The following is a 24755-nucleotide window of genomic DNA, read 5'->3' as shown; positions in this document are numbered from 1 at the left end:
ACAAACTTTCTACGGGCGACCGCGAACCGAAAACTGAAATCGAGAGAAAAGGAAAATGGCTAGCACGGAGGATTTCTATCTACGGTACTACGTGGGCCACAAAGGCAAGTTTGGGCACGAGTTTCTCGAGTTCGAGTTCCGCCCGGATGGTAAGCTGCGATACGCCAACAACTCCAACTACAAGAACGACACGATGATCCGGAAGGAAGCGTACGTGCATCAATCGGTGATGGAGGAGCTGAAGCGCATCATTCTCGATTCGGAAATCATGGCTGAAGACGATTCGCTGTGGCCACCTCCCGATCGTGTCGGTAGACAGGTATGCCGGTAGCGTTGCGAGTTTTGCAAAGCCCATGGTTTACGGTCTTTTGCCTTGCCTTTCAGGAACTCGAGATTGTGATTGGCGATGAGCACATCTCGTTCACGACCTCGAAAACCGGCTCCCTGGTCGACGTAAACCAGTCCAAAGATCCGGAGGGTTTGCGTGGCTTCTACTACCTCGTGCAGGATCTCAAGTGTCTGGTGTTTTCACTGATCGGCTTGCACTTCAAAATTAAACCCATATAAATCGCACCCCTATCCTTCGCCCATCCCGTGCTTCTTCATCGCATCCTGTACACACTCCCACGCACGCACGGAGTCAGATGAAAACGGTTTTTCGTTTTTTCGTGTTTATTAACGACAGAACGTGTGGTTGGATTATAGGCACACGGTGTAACAGATTCATCGGCGAATATAGGCGTTTCGGTTTATAATAATAATTATAAATTCGGTAAGAATAATAATAATATATGAACGTAACGAAACAAAACGGAATCTTTCAATTGACCACCCTCGACGGCAACACCAAGGGATTCACTCCCAATCTTCTTCCTCCTCCTCATTGCTGTCGCTACCAGAAGCGACGGGCAGCTTAGCAGGCGGAGGAGGTATTAAAGCGGATAGACGATCGATTACGTTCGTTACCGGGGCAACCTGCCCATCCTGAGCATCGCGTGCTCCCGATATGCCCTTGCGGCGCATCTGCAGCTTGTTGTGCAGATCATCGATGAGACTTTTTGGCTCCGTCGACGAAGATTGCTGCCGGCGGTTAGGTGTGTCCGCTTGTGCTGAGGTGTTGTGGCGTAGTTTCGCTTTCTCGGCACCGCCAGCTTTTCGAATAGCTTCCATAAGGTTAAAGTGAGCATCAGCAACCGGCGGTGCTGCCGGTGTGAGGCGCTTTTCTGCGACCGGCTTCAGAACGGCATCATCGGTGCTTCCACTGGGAACTGTTGTTGAAGCTGGGGGTAAAGGTGGTGGCGGGGGTGGCGGTGGTGGTGGAGGCGGCGCTGGAGCCGCTGCAGCAGAGGCAGTAGAAGGACTAACGATTGATGTTACCGTTTTGGGCTTCTCCTGATCACTGGCGGATGGCCTTACGGAATCAGTGGTGGGTTTGACCTCCTTCACCGTTGCATCCATATGATGGTCCGCCACATCGATCGCACTGGTCAAATCTTCCAGCGAGGGCAACTGTTCAATGATGCCCGCCAGCTGAAGCGAAGGAGCTATCAGCGTGTTGCTTCCGACGTAATTGATGTTGCTAACGATCCCTGGCAAATCGGGCAAATCGATGGGCACGTCCAGCTTCGGTGCGTCGCTCAGGGATGGTGTGTAGAAGAGATCCTGCGTTTTCTTCTTCACTTTGCTGCGAATCATCGGTGACGAGGTGGACATTATACGCTCTTCGCGTATCACGTTCCCGTGCACCGACCCTTTGCGGAGGGTCGAACGCTTCCAATCTTGACCCTTGTACTCCCGTACGTACGCCCCATCGCCGTACAGTAGCAACTCGTCAAGGTAGGCCGTCTGGTGCCGTTCTCGGTTGCCTAGGCGATGCGCCTTCGTGGTTCGTTCGAAGGGAAAGATTCGCTCACAACCATCTCGCACGGTTTTGACGTGATAGAACTGGATCTTCTCCTGTAGCGAATGGGAAGGTTGGTACGGTTTATCCTTCAACCGGTAGCTACATTCCGGCATGCGAATCCCATTCGTTGCAGTGAAGGTCGGCTCAACGGTTGCCTCCATATCGCTCGCCGGATATCGGCTGGGTGAGTAGATGATGATGGCCTCCTTGGCATCGTGCAGCCGGCGCACATCGTCCTTTGCCTTCTCGATCCGCGCATCCAGTGCCTGTAGCCGTTCCCGGTTACGCTCGATTCGGCCGTTGATCTTCCCAAACACGTCGTTAACAACCTGTTGTTGGGGTGTAGGGCAGAGGAGTGTAAGGACCACGAAGGGGCGTTTTTTTGCAGCAGAGAGATAATTACCTCGTTCAAATATTCCAACGCATTGATAGCATCCAGGACAGTTTCTTCGTGGCGCATATCATGCTTAATAACCGGTACACTGTACGTATGCATCTTGTTCGGGCCGCGTATTTTCGTCACCAAACAAGATAAGCTACGTGATAAGAACGAACGATGAAGTCGCCTGATAACTTTGATTTCGGTAGTGGGCCACTTTGTTCCGTACCTCAGCAACTTTTACGGAATGAGTTTTCGAGTTAGTTTTAAGTGAAAAACAACATTTATCACAGAACATTTCCACAAAGTCCTCGAGAAGTGTGGAAATGGGGAGCAAATTTTCCAAGGGAGTTAACTCCCTGAAATCATCAACTCCAACTTTGAGCGCACAGAAAATATAACTTTATGGTCAGAATACGCAGTACGCAATGGCACGGATTGTGACTGCCAAGATTCGGTGTAAAACCGATTCGGTAATTTTCTGCCCAAGGGTGGAAAGTACGCCGTTTTTGTAGGACAAAGGTGTACTTTTGTCCTGGGAAAAAAGTGCGACTTTATCCCACGATTGGCAGTATGGGACGGTGTAAAAACGGCCTCGAATCGGTTCCATTCCAACCGGTGCGGTATTGGTGCTGTTTCTGAAGGGTTTGTTTTGAGAAGCAGAAAACTAATTTCAGATAATTGTATTTTTGAAACATTTTATGTATTTTAGCATATTATATATCACTTTTATAACAACACTGAATCACATTCGAGTCACAGGAAAGCGCTGAACAGCCGGGGAAACATCTTTCTGCGATATCTTCTGTTCATCCAGAACCTTCCTTCAACATACACACAGTCAGGTTGTTCTTCGTTAACGAAATGAACTTCATCCTAAACGGCTTCTGCATCATCTCCAGCATCCATTGCACTGAAAACACCGTGGAAAATGATGGACTTTAATGAATAAAATCATATTTCTCGCTGGAGCAACTTACCGAACTGCAACCGCGCTAACACTTTGACAGGTTCACTGTGCTGTACCGATTGGACGCCGAGAACCGATGAAAAAGTCCCAAAAAAGTCGTGATTTCCTCCCCAATTCCGCCATACCGATTCAAATGTCTACATGGGTGGTAAAAGTCATTTTTTGTAAAATTCACCAATTAATGCATTTAAACTTAGCAAGAACCAGACCCTACAATTTTAGTTAGTAAAAAATCGACGAGAATCCAAGAAAACCGAGAATAACATCCCCGAACAAAAATGATACAGTTTCTGTCAAATTTTCCCCTAATTTTTCTAAACGTATTGGGCATTTTGCTCCGCATGACTTCACTTTGGTCGAGACAGCTTGGAGCTGTCAAATACGGGCCTTCGCCGCCATTTTAGAAAAAAATCGCTTCAGCCTCAGCTTCGCGGTGGTTCGTGAAAAAGTGCGTTTTGTGCGCGAATTATTGGATTCGTTTGGTTTTAACGCCGCTCTGCACCATCAGCAGAAGCAGCAGACCGTGCAGCATATCACGAAACCGCGAACAACCCGCATCCGAATCCGAAGGCATCCGAAAAGTGAGATATTTTGAAAACTGCTACTGTTTTGAAATTGGTTGGGTGCTCTGTGTGCGTGAAATCCGTGTCCGGGGACACGCCGCGCCGAAGCTCGCGTTCCGTAGGAAATCGTCGTAAATCGCGCGTACATCCAGTGCGATCAAGGGATTTTTGGAGTTTTGTTTAGTGATTCTAGTAAATTTTTAGTGTCCAAATTTGGGTCCGCGCGTGTGTGTGTGTGGCGTAGAGCGAGGCAAACGTTTCATTGATCGTGCTTGATCGTGCGTGTCGATCTCGTCCTCTCGCTTTCACATAGCAGCGCCCCAGGTGTATGCGAGAAGGAAGGAAAGGGAAAGAAAGCGTCTCGCGCTGTGATCGAGGTGTGTACGTGAGGAGACCCTAGCAGCAGCAGCAGCAGCAGCAGCAGCATCCAACACGATCGCGCAAAGCGGTGATCCCGAGAGAGGAGGCCAAAGAGGCAACATTCTCAGGCGCATACTTTTGGGTAACCCTATCACCCCCTACCCATCTCCCGGTCGCCAGCGTCGTCATCGTCATCGTCGTCGATCTATGTGGAGGCCGCCAAATGGTGTTTTCATTCATTCAATTTTAACGCGGCATCATCTTGGAATCCCGATGCACTGGGCTGCTATGAAGGTAAGCTCGGCTACTTAGATCTTAAATATTTTTTCCCTTCCAACGAACTGCTCTACAAAAACGTCAGACGCGTTGCTCCACGATCGAATGATGCGAGTAGATGTGGGGTCGTGGCCGCGCTACCACCACTGCGCCGCTGGAAGCATAGATCACGAAGCCTCCCAAGGGCTATGTGGAGCAAAGGGAGTGCTCCAAACCAAAGGTCGACCATCGGTAGCCGAATGTATTAATCGAAGCAGAGCGAGAGAGAGAGAGAGAGGAGCTAGAGCGAGCGAGAGATTGGCGGTCGTGGAGATTCAAGGGTTCAGCCAGCGCCACATGCCCACAAACCCCCTTTTGCTGGTGGCAGCAGGGATGCGAGGAATTTTGATGACTTCCGGGCATCCGGGCGGGGACGGGTCCCTTCCCGAACTCCCGGAGATCTGGCTAGAACAACCAACGAGCCACTAACACACTTGTGTGCGTGTGTGTGTGTGTGGCTGTGTGTTGGGTGGCACACAAAACGTGGAGAAGAAACTCTAGAGAGCGCAGATCACGCAAAGATCCATTTCACTGATCTCTTTCTTGGACCGGCAGCCGGAGATGATGGGAAAAGAGGTTTCACCGTTCACCGTTCCAGCGGCGGGCGCGTGCCCACAGCAGCACGCTCTCTGGCTGGTTGGCGTTTTCATGGTCTTTACCTTTTCGGAAATCAAGCAGCCAGCTACACCCTTCCGCTCTCTTTCTCTCTTTCGATCGTGTGCTTTATCCCGTTCGGTGAGGGTCGGCGCTCATTCCCTTCTCATCCCGCTTCAACCTGGGCACATGCAACCACGGTGTCTGTCTCGCGGTGCCCGCCATCCATTCATTCATGCTCTGGGTGGCGATCATCGTGCTCCTCCCATCCCTTGCTCATCATCATCATCATCATCGCTATGATCGTCATTCGCGGAGTCGCGTTTTACGGTCCCGCCGACCATTTTAATAACGATGGTGGCCACCGTTGCTGCCGTTGTGTGAGGTGCGTTGCGTTGCGTTGTTGCGTTGCTACAGCAACATCTCTGTCTCTCGGTGTTCTGCTCCACCATCTTGGTAGATCGACCTTGGGGCTATAATTCCGTTCCGTGCCACACACACACACATTTCTTCTCTGTTCCATCCGTTCGGGGCGAAACTCTGGACCTCGAGACGGGAGGGAGGGAGAAGAACACCGAAACAGAAATATGACGGTGGGACGGTGTGGAACATCATCATCATCATCATCATCTTTCGCCCTCATACCTTCCCGGTGGCGTTCAGTCAGGTTCAGGTGGAGCGCGGTTTATGCCGGTGTGGTGTGCCGCTGTCGCTGTTTTTGGGTGGAAAACGTAATCATAAAACGGCCACGCACAAATCAAAACCAGTTTCAAATGTTCGTTTATTGTTCCGCTTCGATTTGGCTCTCGAGAGCGCGCTTCGTTGCGAGTTTGTTGTTGGCGTGGTGGAATAGGGAAGAAGGGGACGGGATAGCCACCGACGCCGCCATGCCATGGTGTGCTTTATGCTGGCCGTAATGTGTGTGGTGCTTCGTTACACAACATAACGCACCATGTTCCGGCCCACAGAAGAAGGGCTCTCGGATTGATGCAAATCAATGATTCAGTTGTGTTTCGATGCCTGCTAGGTCTCTCTATTCCTCTCTGGTTGGCATCCAGACAGATCCGGTGCATTGGTAGCACTATGTGAGTGTAGTGTGGAATGTGAAATGATTTTCGATCCGGCACTTTACGTGGCTTTTGACCGTCGTTGGTTTGTGGAGAAATGGAGTGCCCAAAGGCGGATTGTATCAGTGTTTTGTTTTATTTAGTATTTTCTTCTGTTTAAAAAGAAATTTACAAAACAATATGTGGCATGTAACACATAAAGAAAGGTTGTTGAATAGAAAGGGATTATTTAATTAAAGAATCAAATTTCTTTTTAGTCCTTTAAAATAAAAAAAGGATTGCCATTGTAGACCATTCATAGAAGATAGATCAAGAGAAGAGGACGTTGAACTATTGACAGAAAAACTCTCATAAAAGTTCAAAAAAGAAACATGCGCAATCTGTTGATGGCTGCAATGGGATTTGAGAATTTTCCATTAGGAACTCATCTCACATGTCTGATCAGCTTCGTAGGTATCTTAAAGGGTTTCATCGCTTCATATGCTTTTAGCCTGGCTATACTATGATCATGCCGACTGAAAATCACTGAAAAGATCATATGACGACGACGACCACAACGATCAGGTCTCTTGCGAGTGAAAAGTTTATCTGCTATCAGCAGCAGCTAGTACACTAGTCTAATGCATTCTCTGTTGTCTCTTTTTTCTTCCAGCCGTTACAACAAATGCGCTTCAGACGTGAATCCCGCAATGCGGCAATGAAAATGCTTTGAAAATGGTGTGCCGACCCACTAGTAAGGCGTAGGTGGTGTTGTGAAGCAATATATTCGTGAGAGAATCGAATTGATCAAAAACATCATTCGAATGCACAACGCGTGTGCGTATGACAGGAACTAAAGAGAAAAAAAACTAAAAGTGAGATAAACTGGAAGTGTTCACCATTGGATGGTCCTTGGGAGGGAAAAGAGCGCCCCCGGTGGGAATGCGGGTGCTGGTGGTAGCGTTATGGATACCGGCAAAAGCATGACACCTCATCCGGAGTCTTCCAGTTCAGCGACAAACACCTCAACTCCCGCTTCGCTACCTCCTCCTACTCGCGGTATCAGTGGGGACGGTGCATCTGGCAGCGTTTGCTCCGCTCTGACGGCGTACTCGTCAACTTCCTCTTCCTCCTCATCCTCCTCGTCTTCCTCAATCTCCGCCACTAGTGCCAGTGAACGAATCTCCCACGAGCAACCCGTCATTAAGCGGCAAAGGATAGAGCATGATCGGGGGAGCAGTAACCGGGGGTCTGTGACGATAGCTGTGACCAGCGGGGCGGCACACGGTAGCAATGGGCACACCACCAAAATCACTACAACAACGCCATCGAGCTCCGTCGTAGCAGGCGTTGCTACACCCGCCAGCTCGAGTGGGGCCTCTTCGGCCTGTTCCTCATCAACCTCCCTCTCATCGTCACCACCATCGTGTTCTTCGACGAAATTGATCCCCTCTTCCCTCGAACATTCCTCGGATGATGAGCAGCACCTGCCTCAACATCACCATGCCGGTCAGAGCCACCGCCGATTGGACTACACACAGCAACAACAACAACAACAACAACCGGCGCCACAGCAGCAACCACAGCATTCGGTTGCAGCGTCGTTGACATTCCAGGAAGCACTCGCCCGGCAATGCTTGTGTTCGATCGATGTTGGTGCTTTGCTAATGTCGTTCAAAGTACCGTACGTTAGAGGTCGGGAGGATGCGCATCCGCTGACCACCGTACCACCGCTAGCTGAGTGGCCGTTCGAGCAGTTACTGAAATTTCTGTCCAGCGTGCAGCTGCTTTTCGATGCGTACCTGAAGCAGAACATCAAGGGTAACATATGTGCTGGCGTGATGGACCTGTGTAACTATCTGATTCGGAGCGATCACCAGCACCAACAACACAATCATCATCGACAAGAGCTATTGCAGCAGCAGCAGCAGCACCAGCAGCAGTCGCCACAGCAGCAGGTGCATGATCATCAGCAGCTACATCTACACCACCGGAGGTGGCAGAACCATCAGCATCATCGGTGGTGGCGAATGGGTGATCAAGAGATCGTGGTCGGTGCGCTCGACATCGATGAGCTGATCGGTCTGTGCAGTCACCGGAGCAAGTACATTGCCTATCTAGCGGGACGGATACTGGCTTCGTTGCTGATCATCGTCAAGGACGATCCGGATGACGATGGCCGATGGTTGGAGAAGCTCGTCGGCAATCTGTTCGATTTTAGCCAGCTGGATGTACCGGCTGTTCGCAAGATCAATTTCAGTCTCGAGGTGATCAAGCGGATCGTTGAGTGGAAAGACGAAACAGAGCATCCGCTCGATGAAGAGGCCGCAGGTAGTGGATCACCGGGTACGCTCGCTGCAGCGGGCGGTAGTGGATCAACGTTACCACCGATCGGTGGGCCGGTGGAACCTTCACTGGCGGACAATTATTTTGCAACGCACTTTGGATCACCACAGCAGCGGGAGGAGGTTGATGGTAGTAGCAGGAGTGTCAACATTTTCTACCCTGCGGGTTCTCCTACCGTCCAGGGTTTAGATAGCGCATCGACTACTGCATCGGCATCATCGCTGATCCCGAAGCATAGCGGACCGGCAGCGGCAGCATCTAGTCATGAGGGAGCAGCGATTGAAGAGGATATGGTGGCCGGTTCGTCCAATCTTCTTCAACATCATCAACATCATCATCATCATAATCACCAGCAACAGGAGCAGTTTCATCATCACCATCATCATCAACATCAACTTACCTCGTCTGCGTCCGGTGCCGCCGGTAGCTTGTCTAGCTGTCGCTACATCACGCTTACCGATTCGGAAAGCTTCGATACGACACGCATTAAGTTCGAAACGATCAACATCCTCGGTGGTCGGTGGTCGGCCCTTGTCAAGCACATTAGCTCGTTGGTGCGCGCACAAGCAAACAGTAGCAACGTGACGGTAATGGTTGCGACCGAAACTTGCATCCTCACGTTTCTTCGGCTTTGGGAGAGCATCATCAGCGTGAAGGCGAACTTGTCGGTGGTCGAGACGCAACCATTTCACTCGCAGCTTGACAGCTTCCAGCTGCTGCTGTTGGTAACGAAAAATTGCGTTATCTACAGGCAGATGCTGACGCTGTTCAATGAGGCGCTCTGCTACGGTAGTACGCTCGCGCTACAAGACCTCATACCGGAGGAAGTGGGCAGTCTGGCGCACAATATTGTACGCTCCGTTAAGGATTATCGGATACTGGATAAGATGCCAAAATCAACCTACAGCAACCACCTTGGCCTGCTCGGGTACAAGGGCGAAGTATTGCGGTACCAGAATCGAAGGTTATCGAGGCAGCAGCAAGAGGATGGCGATGCGACGGGTGCCGGCATGAATGCTGTGGCCAGCAGAAGCGAAACGTGTTACGATCGCACGCTGCTCCAAAAGATGGCGCTACTGGTGCTGAAGGCTGTCGCCGTGATTGTAAAGGAGATCCGATGCGATTCCAGTGACTCGAGCGTCGACAGTAGCGATTTCGACATGCAGGAGATCCAGATGATCGAGCGCAGTATACGGGATGTGGTGCGGAAGCTAGAAACGTTTCTTAAGGTGCAGCTCGAGTTCCATCCGGAAAGTCACTTGAGCAAAGTGTTGATCCATTTGTTCGACGATCAGGATGACTATCTGGTGGAAGCGATGGTCTGCACGCTCGACGTGACGTCCGGAATATCGTTCCGGAACGGGGCTTTTCCCGAGCTGATCGCCATGCTCAATCCGGTGTACACGTTCATCGAGTTCTCCAACCTGGGTCCGAACATTACGCACCTGTTTCTCGATCTGTTGATCAGTCCGGAAACTTGCTTTCTGTTGTTTCTGCTGCGCTTTCTGAAGTACATCCGACAGAACTGGTCAATGTTTACGCAAAGCTGCTACAACTACTATCGCCACAACAGTTACAGCAATGCGGCCACGCTGCTCCAGAACCGATTGCGATTAGCGGCCAGCAGTGGGATAGTGTTGGATGGTGGCGGTGCTGCTGGCACTAGTGCTAGTGCTAGTGCGGCGGGAACGTTATCAGTAGGTGCTGGTGGTGTCGTAGCACCCGCTGGTGGTGCTGCAAATTCGAACGTTATACTGGACAGTGTGATGACCGTGCTGATCAGCTTGCGGATGCAGATCAGCCGGCTTGTGGCCGATACGCTCTTCCCGTACAACATTACGCCCATACTGAGATTGATAGAGAACTGCGAAAGCCTATATGAGGGCAACGAGCTGAGCTGAGCTGCTATGAGTTGGGCCCGAGAATCATTCTAGGTATTAGGTCGTTTTGCCTTGTACATTATCAAATTAATATATGCGCGTGCTACTGCGGCAATGCGGATAACAAGCTGCATCTGTTCTGCCATCCGCTTGTGGTGGCAGAGAAGCCTAGAGTTTAAGACTAGAAGTTCCACCGCAACACCGCGTTATGAGGAAAATGAGAAATTATGCATTTATCCCATTTTTATTTACGACATTCCACTGTTTTCTGTCTGTCTCTCTTTTTTTTTCTCTTTCACTCTCTCTGTAAAGTTGTTCTCGGTTGGGTAACTCTGTGCCACTCTTCGATGCGTTGCTAGGAACATGTACAATTGTTCATTGTATGCTATGTTAAAGTAAGCAGTATTAAGATACTCTAGGTAGGTTCAGAGATTAACAGAAAAGCAGTCGATTTCATCTGTCTGTCTCGCATGGCCGTTAAAATACGCATTATACGCAGCCCTATGTACATAAGTAAAGCAATTAGCTGCTGCAATTAGCATTCCCGGATGGAGACCATCTGTCAGTACTACACTTACGCGGAACGATGTGTTCCGGTAGTTCCTGTTCAATTGTCCCTTGGATGCCTTTTAATGGAACCGCCAGCAAATTCTTGCCTTATTGACCGGTGTATGTATATGAGGATGAATAATTGGAATGGAATGGAGCAATCCTTTCGATTATAGCGGTTACAGCTATCGTTAGTAGATCGGGAGGTTGATTCCAGTAGAATTGTAGCTTAATTTATGTGTTATAATTTAAATAGCGCGTTACACAAAGCTAGCGTCGCTCACTCTATGTGCCTTTTAGCTAACGTGAATCTTCCAGACATTCAGGGTGTTAAAGGGTATCGCCGAGCAGCGCAGGCGTTTCGCTGGACGGGACGGGGTAGCGTATAACGGCGCGGCGGGCTGCCCAAGTCCCTAAACAATTTATTAACGATAAGCTAGACGATTAAATGCGTGCACACGTGCTGAGCCACTAATCGGTGATAGATGATAATAAACTATTTAAATGATTTTTTAAACATTCGTGTTCTTGTCTGTGATTTGTCGGATCGAAATGAAATGGGTGTTTTGGGTGTGTGCTGCAAAGACGTGAGCATTATAAAAAATCCTTAAAACAAATTGAAGCGCTGGTAAAAATCTAGAGCAACATCACAGCCTCAACTCAAACACATTGTGGACATCTTTTAGCGGCATGTTGATGCAGACACTGTCCCTCTTTCTCCCATTGTTGGCGACGTGGAGGTTTTAAACAGACACGTGAAACAAAGCAAAACTTTAAACATTTTAACTAGTACCGATGTTTTCATACTTACTCATTTCGTTTGCACAGTATACCGCAAAGATACCTCGAAGAGTTACCTTCCACCCGAAACTCTAGATAATACTGCTCTACGCGTAGATCCCGCACGTAGTGGGTGTTGCCTATTGTCTCGCTCATCGTAAAAACCATCGGAATGGGTGCTTGCTGTGCAAATAGAACCGATGGCTTTAGGATCCGGCGCATATGGCACATGACAGACTGGATGCTCTATCGCGTACCCAAGAACACGTGGCATTAGTACAATGCCTCCTAAATGGATTTGAGTATGAAGCAGGCATTTCATAAAAACCTGCCACGCACAAGTTTCAATATGTGATATCGGGCTGGCGGCTATAGATTTTCGATTTGATATTACTGTTAGATGTCTTTACTACGGGCTAAGAAACTCATCTCTCCTCTGAAGCTTGAATTCTAGACTAGCTGCTTGCCAGAAGAGGTTATCATTCATTTTCAACGAAGTTCCAAACGGATTATTTATACAGCTAAGATGAAGAAAGTAACAGATACTGAATAACGCTGTTGCTACTTTACCGGCCTGCTGGTTCGCTGTTGCCAGACAAGCCTGATCGAAAACGTCCAGCAACGGTTCTTAAAGATCTTTACCGAGCTTTTCGTTTGGCTTATTATTCAATTTAAAGGCTTAAGTAAATCAATTATATGACGTATGACGATCTCACTGTCGCGCAGCGCATGAGACTCGCCCGGCTTCGGTGGGCTGGGCATGTCATGAGAATGGCAGACGACGACCCAGCCCGTAAAGTCTTCTTAGGCCTTCCGGATGGACAGAGAGGGCGTGGTAGGCCCAAATCGAGATGGAGCGACGGTATCGACATTGACGCCAGAATAGCAGGACTACCGACTTGGAGGACGACGGTGCTCGATCGCGAGCGGTGGAGGAATCTTCTTTGGCAGGCCAAGACCGCTCGTCGGTTGTAGCGCCGGATAAGTAAGTAAGTAAGTAAGTAAGTAAATCAATTACTATATTCCATGCGAGTCACTACGCCGACAAACGTCGGTTTTATTTCGTTCGGCATCAGGGAGAAATTACACACTTGCAGAAGAATGTTGGTGGCACTTTCTACCGTCTACCATGATGGTGGTGATGATGACTATCATGACGGTTTCCTTCATGTCCACCATCGAAACCCAAGTGGTGGAGTTTGCGATGAAGAAACGCTTGAATAGTAGGTGCCGGTACCTTACCAAAGATGTGAATCGATGTAGTGCTCGTGTTACCGCAGTCCAATTGGTAGAAGTACGAGAGTAAACCATATAAACGGTTATTACACATTAACGGACCACCGTCGTCGAAATGGCACGCATTGCCACGCACGGACTGAGCACATTGCACACTGCGATTGGGAAAAAATGTAAATTTCGTCAAGTGCTACATGGTTTGGGAATTAAGGGAATTAAGGATTGTGCTGTACTCACGAGGTTGGCCGTGGACCCCATTTCGCTTCACATTTCTGATGGTTTATGAGTATGTATTCGCTTCGTTGGAGACTATCCGCAAGTTGTCCAGACTTTACATCACCCCAGCCAAGTACGAAACAATTCACCGGGTTCGTTTCCGATATCTTCAGCTCATATTCCTGCAGACGGACAGGTGCCACATTGGGAATACCCCAGAAGCTTCCAGCGATAGTAACAATGGCGATATCGTTGGCCAGTGTTGTGGAATTGTGCTGATCGTGAATCTCTAACTTCGTATAGTTGAACACTTGCCCTCCACTGGTTCGGAAGGTACTGCCAACACGGACAGTGATCTGGAGTACAAGAATGGTCAATCGAATAAAGTCGAGCTGCAAGTCGTTGCAAACCTCAATCTAGAGCCCCAACTTTACTTACCGCCGTGACAATCATCGTATTGAAGCTAGATGCTCCCGTGAGGACATGGGACGTGGTAATGACCACACCGCCCCAATAATACGGATCATACTGGCTGAATACGTGTAGCGATGCCATGTATGGATAATTTACGATATCGCCATTTGTACCTCCAATAATGCGACCCGAGCGCTCTGGTTGGTTCCCGCCGGTCACATCAGTCGTTTCCGAATCTGCAGTATCTGGATCGATTGGATCTTCCGTTTGAGCCTTTGCGAAATATACGCAGCAAACTACCGCCAACAGTACAAGATTCACACTTTGCTTCATTGCGACTCCACTGGCAAGTACCTGAGAGTGTCTGATGAACTGCAGGAAAATTGGACGGAATTTTATACCGAAATCGCACATCTGGATTCGCTTTTTTGCCCCTCTGCTCTGAACTTTGGACTATCACCTACACATTGACATGGTTCCGTTACGTTGGGCGTTGGAAGGCGTTGAACCTTATACCTACTGTGATTTTTTTTCCTCCTTTAGATATTTCCGCCGTGGTTTAATTTTCCGTGGAAATCCGGCGAACATTTGCCACATGTCCAAACATCTAGGAAGCGGCAAACCAAGGTAAGCTGTACCCCACTCGGCGAGAGGAGTCTACAAAAAGCCAACAAAAAACGTCCGGTTTTCGGTTCCGAATCCATCTCTCTTCCAGATTGGCATTGAAATGAACAAACACAAAAATCTGGAACCGGCGCCATTGATACTTTTTTCGCTGTTTTTGCGGTATGGACTGAGTACATGTACAGCCAATGCAAACGGACAGTGCGCACCAGCGAAGGTGTCCACCTCACTCCTCACTTCTTTTTAGCGTTTTGTTCAACACACTTGGAACATAGCAGACACATAGGAATGGAGTAGCACTGTTTGATAAGCGTGTTACCGTGGCTCGATGTCCCATGGCCACTTGTTACACGAGCAAACATCTTGCCAGGGGATTTCCAAGGTGAAGTATTGTCAGTGGTGTGCTCGAAGCGAAACTTTCCTCCCTTCAATTAACAATTAACAATTGCATAATTATTATGGAGAAGCAAGCTACTAGATTGCCAGCTGCAATGGTACAGTTTGAGACATAAGCGATCCCAAAATCGGGCCAATATTATATTTGACCGTAAAAGCAAATAATGTTAAAAGGAAATGAACGGAAATGAAATGAAAGATGAATGAAAGTAAAATGAAATAAGTTATTAAAATTTTTATTAAAAAAACGATTCCAGCAGAATAAGCATTCGCGGCGAATGAGCTGAAGCTATCCCGCAAGTTGGTGATATATTGGATTGGGCGATCTGCGTTTGAAGACAATTGTTCAAACAATAGGCTGCACACGAGGCATGCTGTGGTAATTACTGAACACAGGTTCCTTCGTTTTCTTTTAAGTATTGTATTATCTTTTATATTTATATGGAACCAATCACGCGCCTCCAGAATCTGGTGTGTGTCTGTGTGTGTGCAAAAAAAATCCATCGGACTAAAATATACCCCAAACGTTTTGTGGCCGTTTACGAATTACGAATTCTACTTGGATTTTTAAGGTAAGGCACGGGTAAGTATTTAAATCCCGTTGATCACCCAAAGGACAATAATAACTTGAATACAAAACGATAGCAGCACGGTATCGTTCGATGTAAGCTAATTGAATCATTTCTCTGTTTGCAGCGTGTCTGCATCAACTATTTTAGATAGCTCAACGTATGAATTAAAACGAGTTTGGATGGTTTTGCGTTCAGGGTGTGAGGATGTTCTAGATTTATTTGTGAGCTTCAATTTATCACAAGAACTTACGAGAATGCTTATTATAGATAAGCTGCATGTTCGTCTGTATGAACTGTGATGGACAGTACAAGAGAAGACTAAACATAGTATCTTTTGTTTATTGTGCTCTTGAGCTTCGGTTTTCATCGACGCATCTCGTAGGCAGTTTTGATTTTAAATCGAATACGCCAAATTCGGATGATAAGTTTAATGAATTGCTTTTACGCTATAGATTTCATCTGGTTAAGACCATAACCCATTATTTGGAACGTATATATTGGTGTGCAAGACATTGCTTAGACTTATGTACTTATTTCCCTAAAAACTCGAAAACTCTTCGTTGAGTTCGTTCAACTGCCACTTGTACAAACACCTCTCCAGAGGAGCTACGAGCTAAGAGATGTTGTAAGAGGGGCTTTCCATGAATCTGGCGGACTCTATGGACGGGCAAACATAAAGTGCCGTATTGTAGGCCGTTAATTATTTCCATAGTAGAGACTATGCTGAATGTCATCTCAACTAAGTCCGCCAATTTGTGTAGTTGCTTAGCAACAGGTTTTTCTGGGGAATGGAGTCGTCGCACTTGTGTAAAGTCTGGACCAAAGTGCCGCGTGTTAGCTGCAAAGCACCGTAGTTAGTTTTAGCCGCAAAGTGTGGTAGTAGGCAATGGTCGTTCTATTGACAAAAAAACGTTGGAACCAGCACCTTTACGAATAATGAATGGGGGCCTTGTTTCGCAAACCTGATCCTACTACTTTTCCAATCTACTATTGAACAGCTGTGTAATATTTATGACGATAAAAAGACGACATTACGCAGCTCTCAGCGCGCCATTTGTTAGTTTGTGGTTGTTACTGAGAACCATGCGTCTCCATCTGCCACGTCATACTGTGAGGTGGATCGTAGAGTGCTGTGGGATGATTGTACAGACGCCTGCCCAAAGAACTGTTTACCACGTTCGCTTAGGCATTCCATTAAATGTTTCATGCCATATGCTCGAGCTATATAATGTATTTCTCTTGTCGATCAGTTCCAGAAATCCGCATATAGTAGATCACATAATACGCAACCATATTATTTATACTTTCTTCAGGCAACCGTACATGTGATTGAGCTTGGAGATGTCCCGCTCGCTCATACTGATCCGCTGTCCAATCGAGGCATTCGGATCCTTCGGTATGATCGTGCGCAGGCCATTCTTGCTAAATGCCGTCGCGCTGTAGTGCATTACGCTGCCGTAGTCATAACGTACGTTGAAGTCGGTGACCGTCGTGCTGGGGTAAATATTGAAATTGTTCTCCGTGCCCGCCTCGATGTTTTCGTAGACGATTTCGACAAAATCGTCACGATCGCTAGCACTCTGTTGGTGGTAGAAGCCAAGCGCGTGCAGAAACTCGTGCACAACCGTCCCGATGCGGAAGCAACCCTGTCCCACGGGGTACGGTTGCAGGTTAAGGTTCTGCGCCCGACCGGTATAGCCGACCGAGGAGGAGCACCCAGAACCGGTACCACGCACATTGATGTAGGCGGTCGCATCGGGTGTAACGCGGCGGAACTGAAGACACGATTGGCTCTCGAGCAGCCTTACTCCGAGCTCGATATGCTGCACCTGTTCCGGAGCTAGTGCCAGGAAGAATAGGATAGGGTGTTCAATGAGCCACGCTCGTACATCTCCATGATCCTAGTTGTCACTACTTACTAAAGTCCTCCTCGTTGATGTAGTAGCTCACGATACGGTTTGGCCAACGGCGGCCTTGGTCGATCAAACCGTTGCGCTTGCCGCGTATAAAGTCAAACTGCTCATCATCCAACACCATATCCCCCTCGAACTGGCCGCTCAGCTCTTCGGCAAGCTCGTCCGAACCGAGATGGGCCAACCGGTAAACTGGCGATCGAGAGAATGGTTGTCAATACGTCGCCAGGCGGCTCCTAGGTTAATTGTAAACGGAATCTTACCGTTATCCGGTGTGTTCGTGGCTTCGTATCCGGTCGGTAGGCCATTGATGGGCAGCAACACGGCTCCGAGGGCCACGAGACAGACGGCGATCGCGCTATATCTCTACCGATAATGCAGAAACGAAACGACGTAAGGATATGCAAATCGAACCGACTAACTGGTTGTGTCCACTACCTACCATCTCTGCTCACTTCTTGGTTCACTAACTTCACCAGACAAAGTGCCGATCGCTACCTAGGTTAACCGACAATCAGTTCACCTTTCGGTATCGGAATCTTACTGATTTATGAAGCAATCAGCGGGCTGTCGATTGGGTTTTAACAGCTCAGCCCGTTAGGCTATCGTGCACAATGGGCAATCATGAGTAGCAGCTATACGGCACACCGTTCAAGTCGATACGGTAGCCAGCGATTGAGATAAGATGGGATAAGATTAGTGGGCCAGTGACGGCTTAGCGGTTCGATGCGCTCGTCAATGAGAGGTGGCAAACTTGAAGGTTGAATTGTCGTAGATTTCGATATTTACGCCAATGACAGTGCGTTGAGCCTATTGCCCTTTGGCAGTCGTCTATTGCGTTCACTGACCGTATCGAAATAATCCTTTCGCTTGTGCTACGCATGTGTGATAAGCTTGACCTGGTTCCCTTGTACTTGATTCGATTCCATGGCAGAGAGCCTATCAAGAGTGATACGTAGCTAGGACGAATGATCGTACAGAAGATGAGGGCTTTCTGGTAGTCGAATTGCGGTAGTTATAGTGTTAATCATTAATATAATATTACGGTGACAAAAACACGGCACACGATATCCCTGTGTCTGTTTGCAGATTGAACCGAAACTACAAAATTACTCTATGAAACGTATAATCTTATTGTGGATATCGATATCTAAGGTTATCTTACCTTTACGTAACACAATCATACTGACTTTTGCCGTGTTTGCTTTAACTTTAAAGTTAAGGTTTTGGGTTTTTAAAAGTAAATCACATTTTCAGATTTTGAAGACCCTTTTCTGAGGTTTTATCAGGCAATGTTGCGTGCAACTTGCATAATCTTGCATGCAGCGCCTATGTCTAGTACACACACGCACCAAGGTAAAGCACCATTCATGCCGCGGAGGTGGACATTGAGGGGAGCAGGCGATAGTGTTTTACTAGGGACCTTCTTTTTTTTTTATAGAAAGCATAAACACATAGAATTCTCGAAGTAATGCCTTTGTAAAAACTTCTTGCCTTGTCTTGGTTTTCCGTCCTTAAGTCGAAAGAAGGGAACGTGTGCGAAGTGAAGAGGAAGCAATTCAGCAACACTACCGGGAAGAAGGGCTGCCACGAGTCTCGTGTTTTGATAAAGAGTTGCTCCATATTGGTTTGATTTATGATTCCGTCTACCTGATAACTTTTCCCCATCGAAAGTTCCCATCGTACGTTACAATCGTCGCAGACTGAAAAATGTACTGTTTCAAATTGCCCCAGATGAACTGGCCATAAAATTTCGCCAAAAAAACCGCGGATAGTATCGCTTATCTGAGCGCCCTGATGGGTGCGGTAGTCTCGAGGACGTGTCTCTGGGGAAGGCCCCAATCTACCAGCGCACAACGATCGAAAACAACGATATGCAAATCCTCCATGGCCGACGGTAGCTATCGGTTCTTCTGCCATTCAAGAACTAGACACACAGTAGGAGGGAGTGATAAAACCCAGCTGGCTGATGGCACCTGACCAAGCCACGGTTGTGACAGTTGGGGTGACGATGGTACCACATGAATTGGACCCTCCTTCACCTACACTCTACTATTCAAGCCGTGCCGATAAGCCGAATTGTCGGAGAGACACGAACAACGCACAGGCGCTTATCGATTGCCATACCAGGCCACGAGGCTACCGGTTGTTCTGGATGGTACTGCATATATTAGTGACTGCCGGTGGCACTGCGGGACTCATTCGTAGTGATAGCTTCCAGGCAACAACTGCTTAGTATGGCGCCGGTGTGCAAAGTGCTGTTGTCCGTGCTGGCGTGCGTCGCGGTCGTAGCTGTTCACGTTCACGCTGGTGTTATCATCAACAGAAATTCACCCAAATCTGGTGAGTCTGCTGGATTATTTACGTGATGGCCGCTGATCCTTGATGGTCATGGTTACCAATAATGTACCCGCCTGTCTACCATTCCTAGTCGAGCGTCTACGCAACTTGCGCCCGAATGAGCTGGCTGAGGAACTGAGCGGTCAGTACGAGGGTGATATGGTGCTGACGGAAGAACAGGAACGTGCGGTGCTTGGCAGCAGGCGCAACGGATTGGTTGCCACCTCGTACCGGTGGAGGGACAACACCGTTCCCGTGCAGATCGTTGAAGAGGACTTCAGTAAGTGTGTCAGCAAGACGGTGTGCAGAGGATGTATAGATTGTGAGACTGTCCACATTCCAATGCCGCTTTTGTATTCCTTCGCAGCGCCCGAGCAGGTTGAACACATCCGTCGCGGTATGCGACTCCTGGAATCCGTCAGCTGCCTGCGGTTTGTACCGCGCACGGAAGCACACACCAACTTCGTCCGAGTTATCGGTTCCGATTCCGGCTGCTACTCGTACGTTGGGCAACTGGGTGGTGAGCAGACGCTGAACCTGCAACCGTACGATGTCGATACCGGATGCTTCCGGTTGGCGACGATCCAGCACGAGTTCCTGCACGCTCTTGGCTTCTACCACCAGCAGAGTGCTAGCGATCGCGATGAGTTTGTCGACATCGTTTGGGAAAACATTGAGGAGGGCAAGGAGCATAACTTCAACATCTACCCCAGTACGACGGTGACCGACTTCAACGTACGCTACGACTACGGTAGTGTGATGCACTACGGTGCGACGGCATTCAGTAAGAACGGCCAGGACACGATCGTGCCGAAGGATCCGAATGCGGTCATTGGACAGCGTGTCGGGTTGAGCGAACGGGACATCTCCAAGCTGAATCACATGTACGGCTGTTTGAATAAATCGTGAGGCGACTACCACGACTACCTCGGCACCTATCTGTGTGTTCAACTTAAGTGGTTCGCGTGAATTGGTCACAACAATAGAGCCTGTTGCAGATTGCCTCAATGACAGTCACAACCTAGCTGGGCATTGACGCAGTATTTCGGAGCACAATAGCATCCGAAATCGGTGGATAAGATACGACAGCGTTAGACGTCTACCACCTGTTTCTCCTTTGATAACACATTCATTACTTATCAGTTGAACTACATCCGACAAGCTGAGCCTAAGGATGAACGTTGCTCCACTGTACGTGATTGTATGCCTTTCTTTCTATATATAGTGCTGTAGGCGCTGTAGTTCTCTCGCTTATCGGTTACGGAATATCTTTCTATGAAGGTCAATTACTGCAATGAGATGAAAGAGGCATTAGTTTTCAGTTTGTATGTAGTTTTAGCATCATACTGATATGTTATCGTTTACGAAATTGCTTCAGTAATCTATGGCTTTCCTTGGTTTCTTTTTCGGATTTTTCACAAACCGTCTGAACGACTGGAATATCATTTGTTTGGTTCAAAGTTTATTATTTGAGTGTTTAAATCGTTACTTCTCTTTACAATGACATCTCTGGTTGTCGCTCCATCTGCCTTCTCGATTTACTTTCATGTGTCCACTACGGAGTGTTTGCTGTTCACGAGATTTTTTTCCATTTGTAAGTTACTACGTACGATAAGTAATGCTTCACATGCTTTTGATTGCGGATAATGGATTTTTTTGTTGCTTTTTTCTTCTTATACCACCCTAACAGAGACGCCAAAATCTTGCTCGCGCGTCACATCATTGTATCAGTTTCCCCGCTGCCTCTTCACAATGGTTGGTGTGGTACCACTGAGCTCCATTTTCATCGTTCGATAGATTATTCATTCGCTTTCGTATCATGCCAACATGTTGTCCTGCAACATACACACACCTACACATACGCACAGGTAGAGACAAATACATACAGACACATCAGCAGGATAACACGATTGCGCGGGGAGATTCCCATATCCCTCCGTGCTCCGATCCGGCCGGTTCGCGGCTTAGGTTAGGCTTTCTGTGATCCGTTGCAACGTATCCTGCATAAAAGATGCCCAAACTTTTGATCTAGTTCCAGCTGGTTGAGTAATTTCCGTCGATCGTTATTCTTTTACTTTATGATAGAAACGCATCATAACTTCATGCTCCAAATGTACCTACTACTTTCCAAAGCATGCTAGCCTCGAGAATAACCATTCACAATACATCCGTGAAGGATATGCCAAGCCAACTGTGCTAATCTTGTCAGATGTAAAGTCTGGTTCACACTCGTACCCCTCGCCATAATCCGTTCATCCGTTGCTATTGGATTGCACAGGGTATTGAAAAAAATTAAAAATATGAAACATCCCCCCCTTTGCTCTAATACAAACACCAATTACGACAACAATGGAGTAAGTGAGTGTCAGTGATTAAACAAAAGGCATTCTGCCAATCCAATTCCTTGTTCTGTTTCTCTGCATTTACTAGAAGGCGCCACCTCATTTGGCTTACGTTGAATTGCTTTTTTTTCTTTTGTCCAATAAAAAGATGTTGGCTGTTATTTTACTTCCTTCCCACAAAATAAGGCATCCTCTCTCACTAATGTACTTGTGTTACGTACGCCCTTTTTCTCGGCTCTTCAGAAGTGGGTAGGGGGAGTTAAATTTCTTTCATTAGTTTAATGCGAATGAGAAGCACATTATCGAAGTTGCGTTCTTACCATTTCATCAACTTTGTTGTCCATAAGTGCTGCTGCTGCTGCTGATCGTTCTAGTAAGGGTTTCATTTAAAACACATAAAATAGCGAGCAAGTGGTCGCACTTCTAAATGTAATCAAACGCATTGCGATCCTTCGATTATGCTAGTACGGGCAGCTGTAATGATAGCGAACGACAGAAGCCCTGAATCCGAATATCACAAGCATTCAGAATTCACAAAACAATCTTCCACTGTGAATTCGGATGATAAACACGCTTGTGACCTTTTGGAGTGCGAACAAAAATTAATTTTCTATAGTAAACCGGGGGGTGAAGTATGCGGGTCTGATTGTTGATTTAAGACAAATTATTTAGCCCGTTTACTTTTAGTATTCAATCAATCACAGTCATGTGATCATAGGCTAGACACTCGCAGGCCTCCAAAAGATCTTCCGAGGCGAGGAAGTAGTTTTGTACAATGGGTTTTTCGGGGTTTATATTTGCAAATTTATCGCCACTTCCTTAACTTCATTCTAGTTTTCCACTTTGATTCGGTATCCCTTCCTTTCTCTCTTTCTTGCTCTATCTGTGGTGTTATTGATCCGTGGGTTTCTGGCTTTGGATATTCTGCATTACATTACTTTAAGGATTGTGATCGGTTGGAGTTATGCTACCGTACTATAGGAGGCTTCTTGTGTGCTGTTTACACGCTACATAGTGAATAGCCAACTGACGGCTAGTAAAGGATTGTGTTGTTTTTATGCTCAAATATAGCGTATCTTTACAAAATGCATAAGCACGCCATCAATAGCGATTGCATGGCGGTACCAGGGAATAGATGTCGGATAGGAGCGGTGTAAAGAGAGTGAAAGAGAGACAGAGAGAGATAGCATGAATTTACAATAAATAATTTAGCAAACGATTCCACTATTCCTTGTGTTGCTGGTAAGTGTTCTCTCACCATGGTATAGACATTCAACACTGTACGTGGCATGCGGCGCCGTTCAAAGTGGTTGCTTTAGTTGACCTGCCAACGTTTGCGCAGTTATGGTTGCGGTTCGCTGAGAAAAACTGTTGCAGTTTTCACACATACACGATAGCGGGTAGCAAAAGCAGTAGTATAGCAGTTCTAATAGTACTCATCATCCTAATAATAAGATTACTAAGCATAATAAGATTAAGTTTAACAATAATGATAAAAAATAAATCAAAATCTCCATAAAGAAACAGAAACATTGTGACGACAGTTGAGGTTGGATGAGAAAAGCGCGCGGGCGCTCCCAATAAAAGCGTTTGAATAAACCGAGAGATAGAGCGACAGGCACTAGAATCAATTCGATTACAATAAGAGATAGTTGCGCTTCGATCGGTCGGTCGATTGCGCCTTAGCTCTACTTTACAACATGTGGAAAGGGGAATATTACGGAAGGTGAATGAGAGAAGGAACGAACTGATTTCTTTTTTACACGACACGACTACATACACAGCGGCAAGGGTTTACCCAGCTTTGATCCAACATGGAGGCGTATTGGACTATCGGATAGCATACTGTTACAACGCAGCCGTTTCTTTCCGCTCCTCCCTCTACTTAAGGCATTTTCAATGTTGATTCACAATCGACATTCACAGCTGAACCCGAATGCCGGGCAACAGCACCGGAACATCGGGTGGGATTTTTCCACATGGCTGTTAATGCTTCAAACAAAACTGTGGAGTTTTTGTTACAAGTAGCGAGAGTTGTTTCTTATTTTTCCACAGCCTCGCGACGATACGATCTCTACAAGATTACCAGCAGCCTTGCTGCTGCAGAGGGCTGAGTGGTTACTGAACTGACTGTATTCACGTTCAGGGATGTCCCGGCTCTTCTGTTGCTTTTGGTTGTTGCTGCTGCTGTTGCGGTTGAGTAGGAGTGCTATCGCCTTCCGAGGGTACTGTCGTCGTGGAGCACGGCGGTGTTGTTGGGGCCACGGTTGAATGTTGCGACTCATCACCTTGCTCGGGCCGTTGATTTTGTGTGGTTTCCTGGAGGAACAAAAGGAAGCAAGGAAAATTTAGAAATCCCGATAAATCCGTATAAATCTTAATTCGTAACATTAAATTTGTTTTTAAGTTTACAATAATATTCTGGAAGATTCTGACATCATGGCTCAAATCGAAGCATGAAATATATGCGGCCCAAAATAAGAAGCCCATTAGCGACACACTGAAATGTTAATTTATTCCACTATCCACCCATGGACAAAGAGTGACAATAAACCAACATAAATATTGGAACACGAAAGATAAAAACAATCACATATACGCTTAAGACCAGTCGACCGGTGTAACTGGTCTTCGTTGTCGCCGACTGCAACAGGGGATGGTTTGTTTGCGCAATGTAGTTGCGTAGATGGGTGTCCATGATTGAGCATCGTATCAACTCCATCGTTTACCCGTTTGTTGGATAGAATAATCGCTAAACAAACCTTTGCCTTCGGTTAGGCAAAAATGGTAATCTAAAGGGACCACCCTTAAACATCCGAGAGAGCAACTGATTCCAATCACATGTCCCATCCACTTGAAACCAGTTAACAATCTACCGGCGATCTTCTAAGACCCTAACAGCCTTCCGCTTGGTCACGCGTTTGCATATCAACGGGTCCGTTCGCGTGCCGGTCTCGCGCAAGGTGCTGCTTATCACTCTTTAAACTCGATGACAGCGATGACTTGCTTTATGTTTC

At 47.3% G+C, this 24755-nt stretch overlaps 7 protein-coding genes across 11 annotated transcripts in view; 3 read left to right on the top strand and 4 right to left on the bottom strand.

Moving 5' to 3' along the window:
• On the top strand, nt 1-567 carry LOC125953524 (protein mago nashi). The gene is made up of 2 exons (XM_049683145.1): nt 1-319; nt 385-567. The coding sequence occupies exons 1-2, from the start codon at nt 56-58 to the stop codon at nt 565-567; spliced, it is 447 nt and encodes a 148-aa protein (XP_049539102.1). The 5' UTR covers nt 1-55.
• On the bottom strand, nt 540-2600 carry LOC125953448 (WASH complex subunit 1-like). Its single transcript, XM_049683049.1, has 2 exons — nt 2307-2600; nt 540-2232 (listed from the first exon to the last, which is right to left on the bottom strand). The coding sequence occupies exons 1-2, from the start codon at nt 2397-2399 to the stop codon at nt 856-858; spliced, it is 1470 nt and encodes a 489-aa protein (XP_049539006.1). The 5' UTR covers nt 2400-2600; the 3' UTR covers nt 540-855.
• Nucleotides 2601-3687: 1087 nt separating this feature from the next.
• On the top strand, nt 3688-11389 carry LOC125953402 (protein lines). Its single transcript, XM_049682958.1, has 2 exons — nt 3688-4469; nt 6804-11389. Exon 2 carries the CDS (start codon nt 7036-7038, stop codon nt 10375-10377), a length of 3342 nt encoding a protein of 1113 aa, XP_049538915.1. The 5' UTR covers nt 3688-4469; nt 6804-7035; the 3' UTR covers nt 10378-11389.
• A 1765-nt stretch (nt 11390-13154) lies between these two features.
• On the bottom strand, nt 13155-13692 carry LOC125953586 (trypsin, alkaline B-like). Its single transcript, XM_049683238.1, has 2 exons — nt 13576-13692; nt 13155-13493 (listed from the first exon to the last, which is right to left on the bottom strand). Exons 1-2 carry the CDS (start codon nt 13690-13692, stop codon nt 13155-13157), a joined length of 456 nt encoding a protein of 151 aa, XP_049539195.1.
• Nucleotides 13693-15754: 2062 nt separating this feature from the next.
• On the bottom strand, nt 15755-17936 carry LOC125953504 (seminal metalloprotease 1-like). Its single transcript, XM_049683115.1, has 4 exons — nt 17499-17936; nt 17320-17422; nt 17063-17248; nt 15755-16983 (listed from the first exon to the last, which is right to left on the bottom strand). The coding sequence occupies exons 1-4, from the start codon at nt 17499-17501 to the stop codon at nt 16442-16444; spliced, it is 834 nt and encodes a 277-aa protein (XP_049539072.1). The 5' UTR covers nt 17502-17936; the 3' UTR covers nt 15755-16441.
• Nucleotides 17937-19272: 1336 nt separating this feature from the next.
• LOC125953534 (zinc metalloproteinase nas-13-like) lies at nt 19273-20324 on the top strand. Its single transcript, XM_049683158.1, has 3 exons — nt 19273-19399; nt 19488-19676; nt 19764-20324. The coding sequence occupies exons 1-3, from the start codon at nt 19294-19296 to the stop codon at nt 20303-20305; spliced, it is 837 nt and encodes a 278-aa protein (XP_049539115.1). The 5' UTR covers nt 19273-19293; the 3' UTR covers nt 20306-20324.
• Nucleotides 20047-24755, bottom strand: part of LOC125953380 (uncharacterized) — a 67289-nt gene continuing 62580 nt past the window's right edge. For 4 of the 5 annotated variants that reach the window (XM_049682908.1, XM_049682911.1, XM_049682909.1 and 1 more), the window contains exon 25: nt 20047-24057. In XM_049682908.1, coding sequence (XP_049538865.1) covers nt 23881-24057 — 177 coding nt within the window. In that variant the 3' untranslated portion in view covers nt 20047-23880. The remainder of the gene's footprint in view (nt 24058-24755) is intronic. The other variant, XM_049682912.1, reaches the window with a different exon arrangement.

Source organism: Anopheles darlingi, chromosome 3, assembly GCF_943734745.1.
Source record: "Anopheles darlingi chromosome 3, idAnoDarlMG_H_01, whole genome shotgun sequence".
Taxonomy (NCBI): domain Eukaryota; kingdom Metazoa; phylum Arthropoda; class Insecta; order Diptera; family Culicidae; genus Anopheles; species Anopheles darlingi.
Note: the sequence above shows the minus strand (reverse complement) of the source record. Positions and strands in the feature narration are given on the sequence as shown.

Excerpts from the sequence above, each read along its gene's own strand:
- LOC125953524 (XM_049683145.1), top strand. The coding sequence starts at position 56 with ATGGCTAGCACGGAGGATTTCTATCTACGGTACTACGTGGGCCACAAA. Across the intron at positions 320-384 it reads CCGATCGTGTCGGTAGACAG|GAACTCGAGATTGTGATTGG; the intron begins GTATGCCGGTAG and ends CTTGCCTTTCAG.
- LOC125953448 (XM_049683049.1), bottom strand. The coding sequence starts at position 2,399 with ATGCATACGTACAGTGTACCGGTTATTAAGCATGATATGCGCCACGAA. Across the intron at positions 2,233-2,306 it reads CGTTGGAATATTTGAACGAG|GTTGTTAACGACGTGTTTGG; the intron begins GTAATTATCTCT and ends CCCCAACAACAG.
- LOC125953402 (XM_049682958.1), top strand. The coding sequence starts at position 7,036 with ATGGTCCTTGGGAGGGAAAAGAGCGCCCCCGGTGGGAATGCGGGTGCT.
- LOC125953586 (XM_049683238.1), bottom strand. The coding sequence starts at position 13,692 with ATGGCATCGCTACACGTATTCAGCCAGTATGATCCGTATTATTGGGGC. Across the intron at positions 13,494-13,575 it reads ATACGATGATTGTCACGGCG|ATCACTGTCCGTGTTGGCAG; the intron begins GTAAGTAAAGTT and ends CTTGTACTCCAG.
- LOC125953504 (XM_049683115.1), bottom strand. Across the intron at positions 17,249-17,319 it reads CACGAACACACCGGATAACG|TTTACCGGTTGGCCCATCTC; the intron begins GTAAGATTCCGT and ends CTCGATCGCCAG. Across the intron at positions 16,984-17,062 it reads CATCAACGAGGAGGACTTTA|CTCCGGAACAGGTGCAGCAT; the intron begins GTAAGTAGTGAC and ends TCCTGGCACTAG.
- LOC125953534 (XM_049683158.1), top strand. The coding sequence starts at position 19,294 with ATGGCGCCGGTGTGCAAAGTGCTGTTGTCCGTGCTGGCGTGCGTCGCG. Across the intron at positions 19,400-19,487 it reads CAGAAATTCACCCAAATCTG|TCGAGCGTCTACGCAACTTG; the intron begins GTGAGTCTGCTG and ends TACCATTCCTAG. Across the intron at positions 19,677-19,763 it reads GATCGTTGAAGAGGACTTCA|CGCCCGAGCAGGTTGAACAC; the intron begins GTAAGTGTGTCA and ends ATTCCTTCGCAG.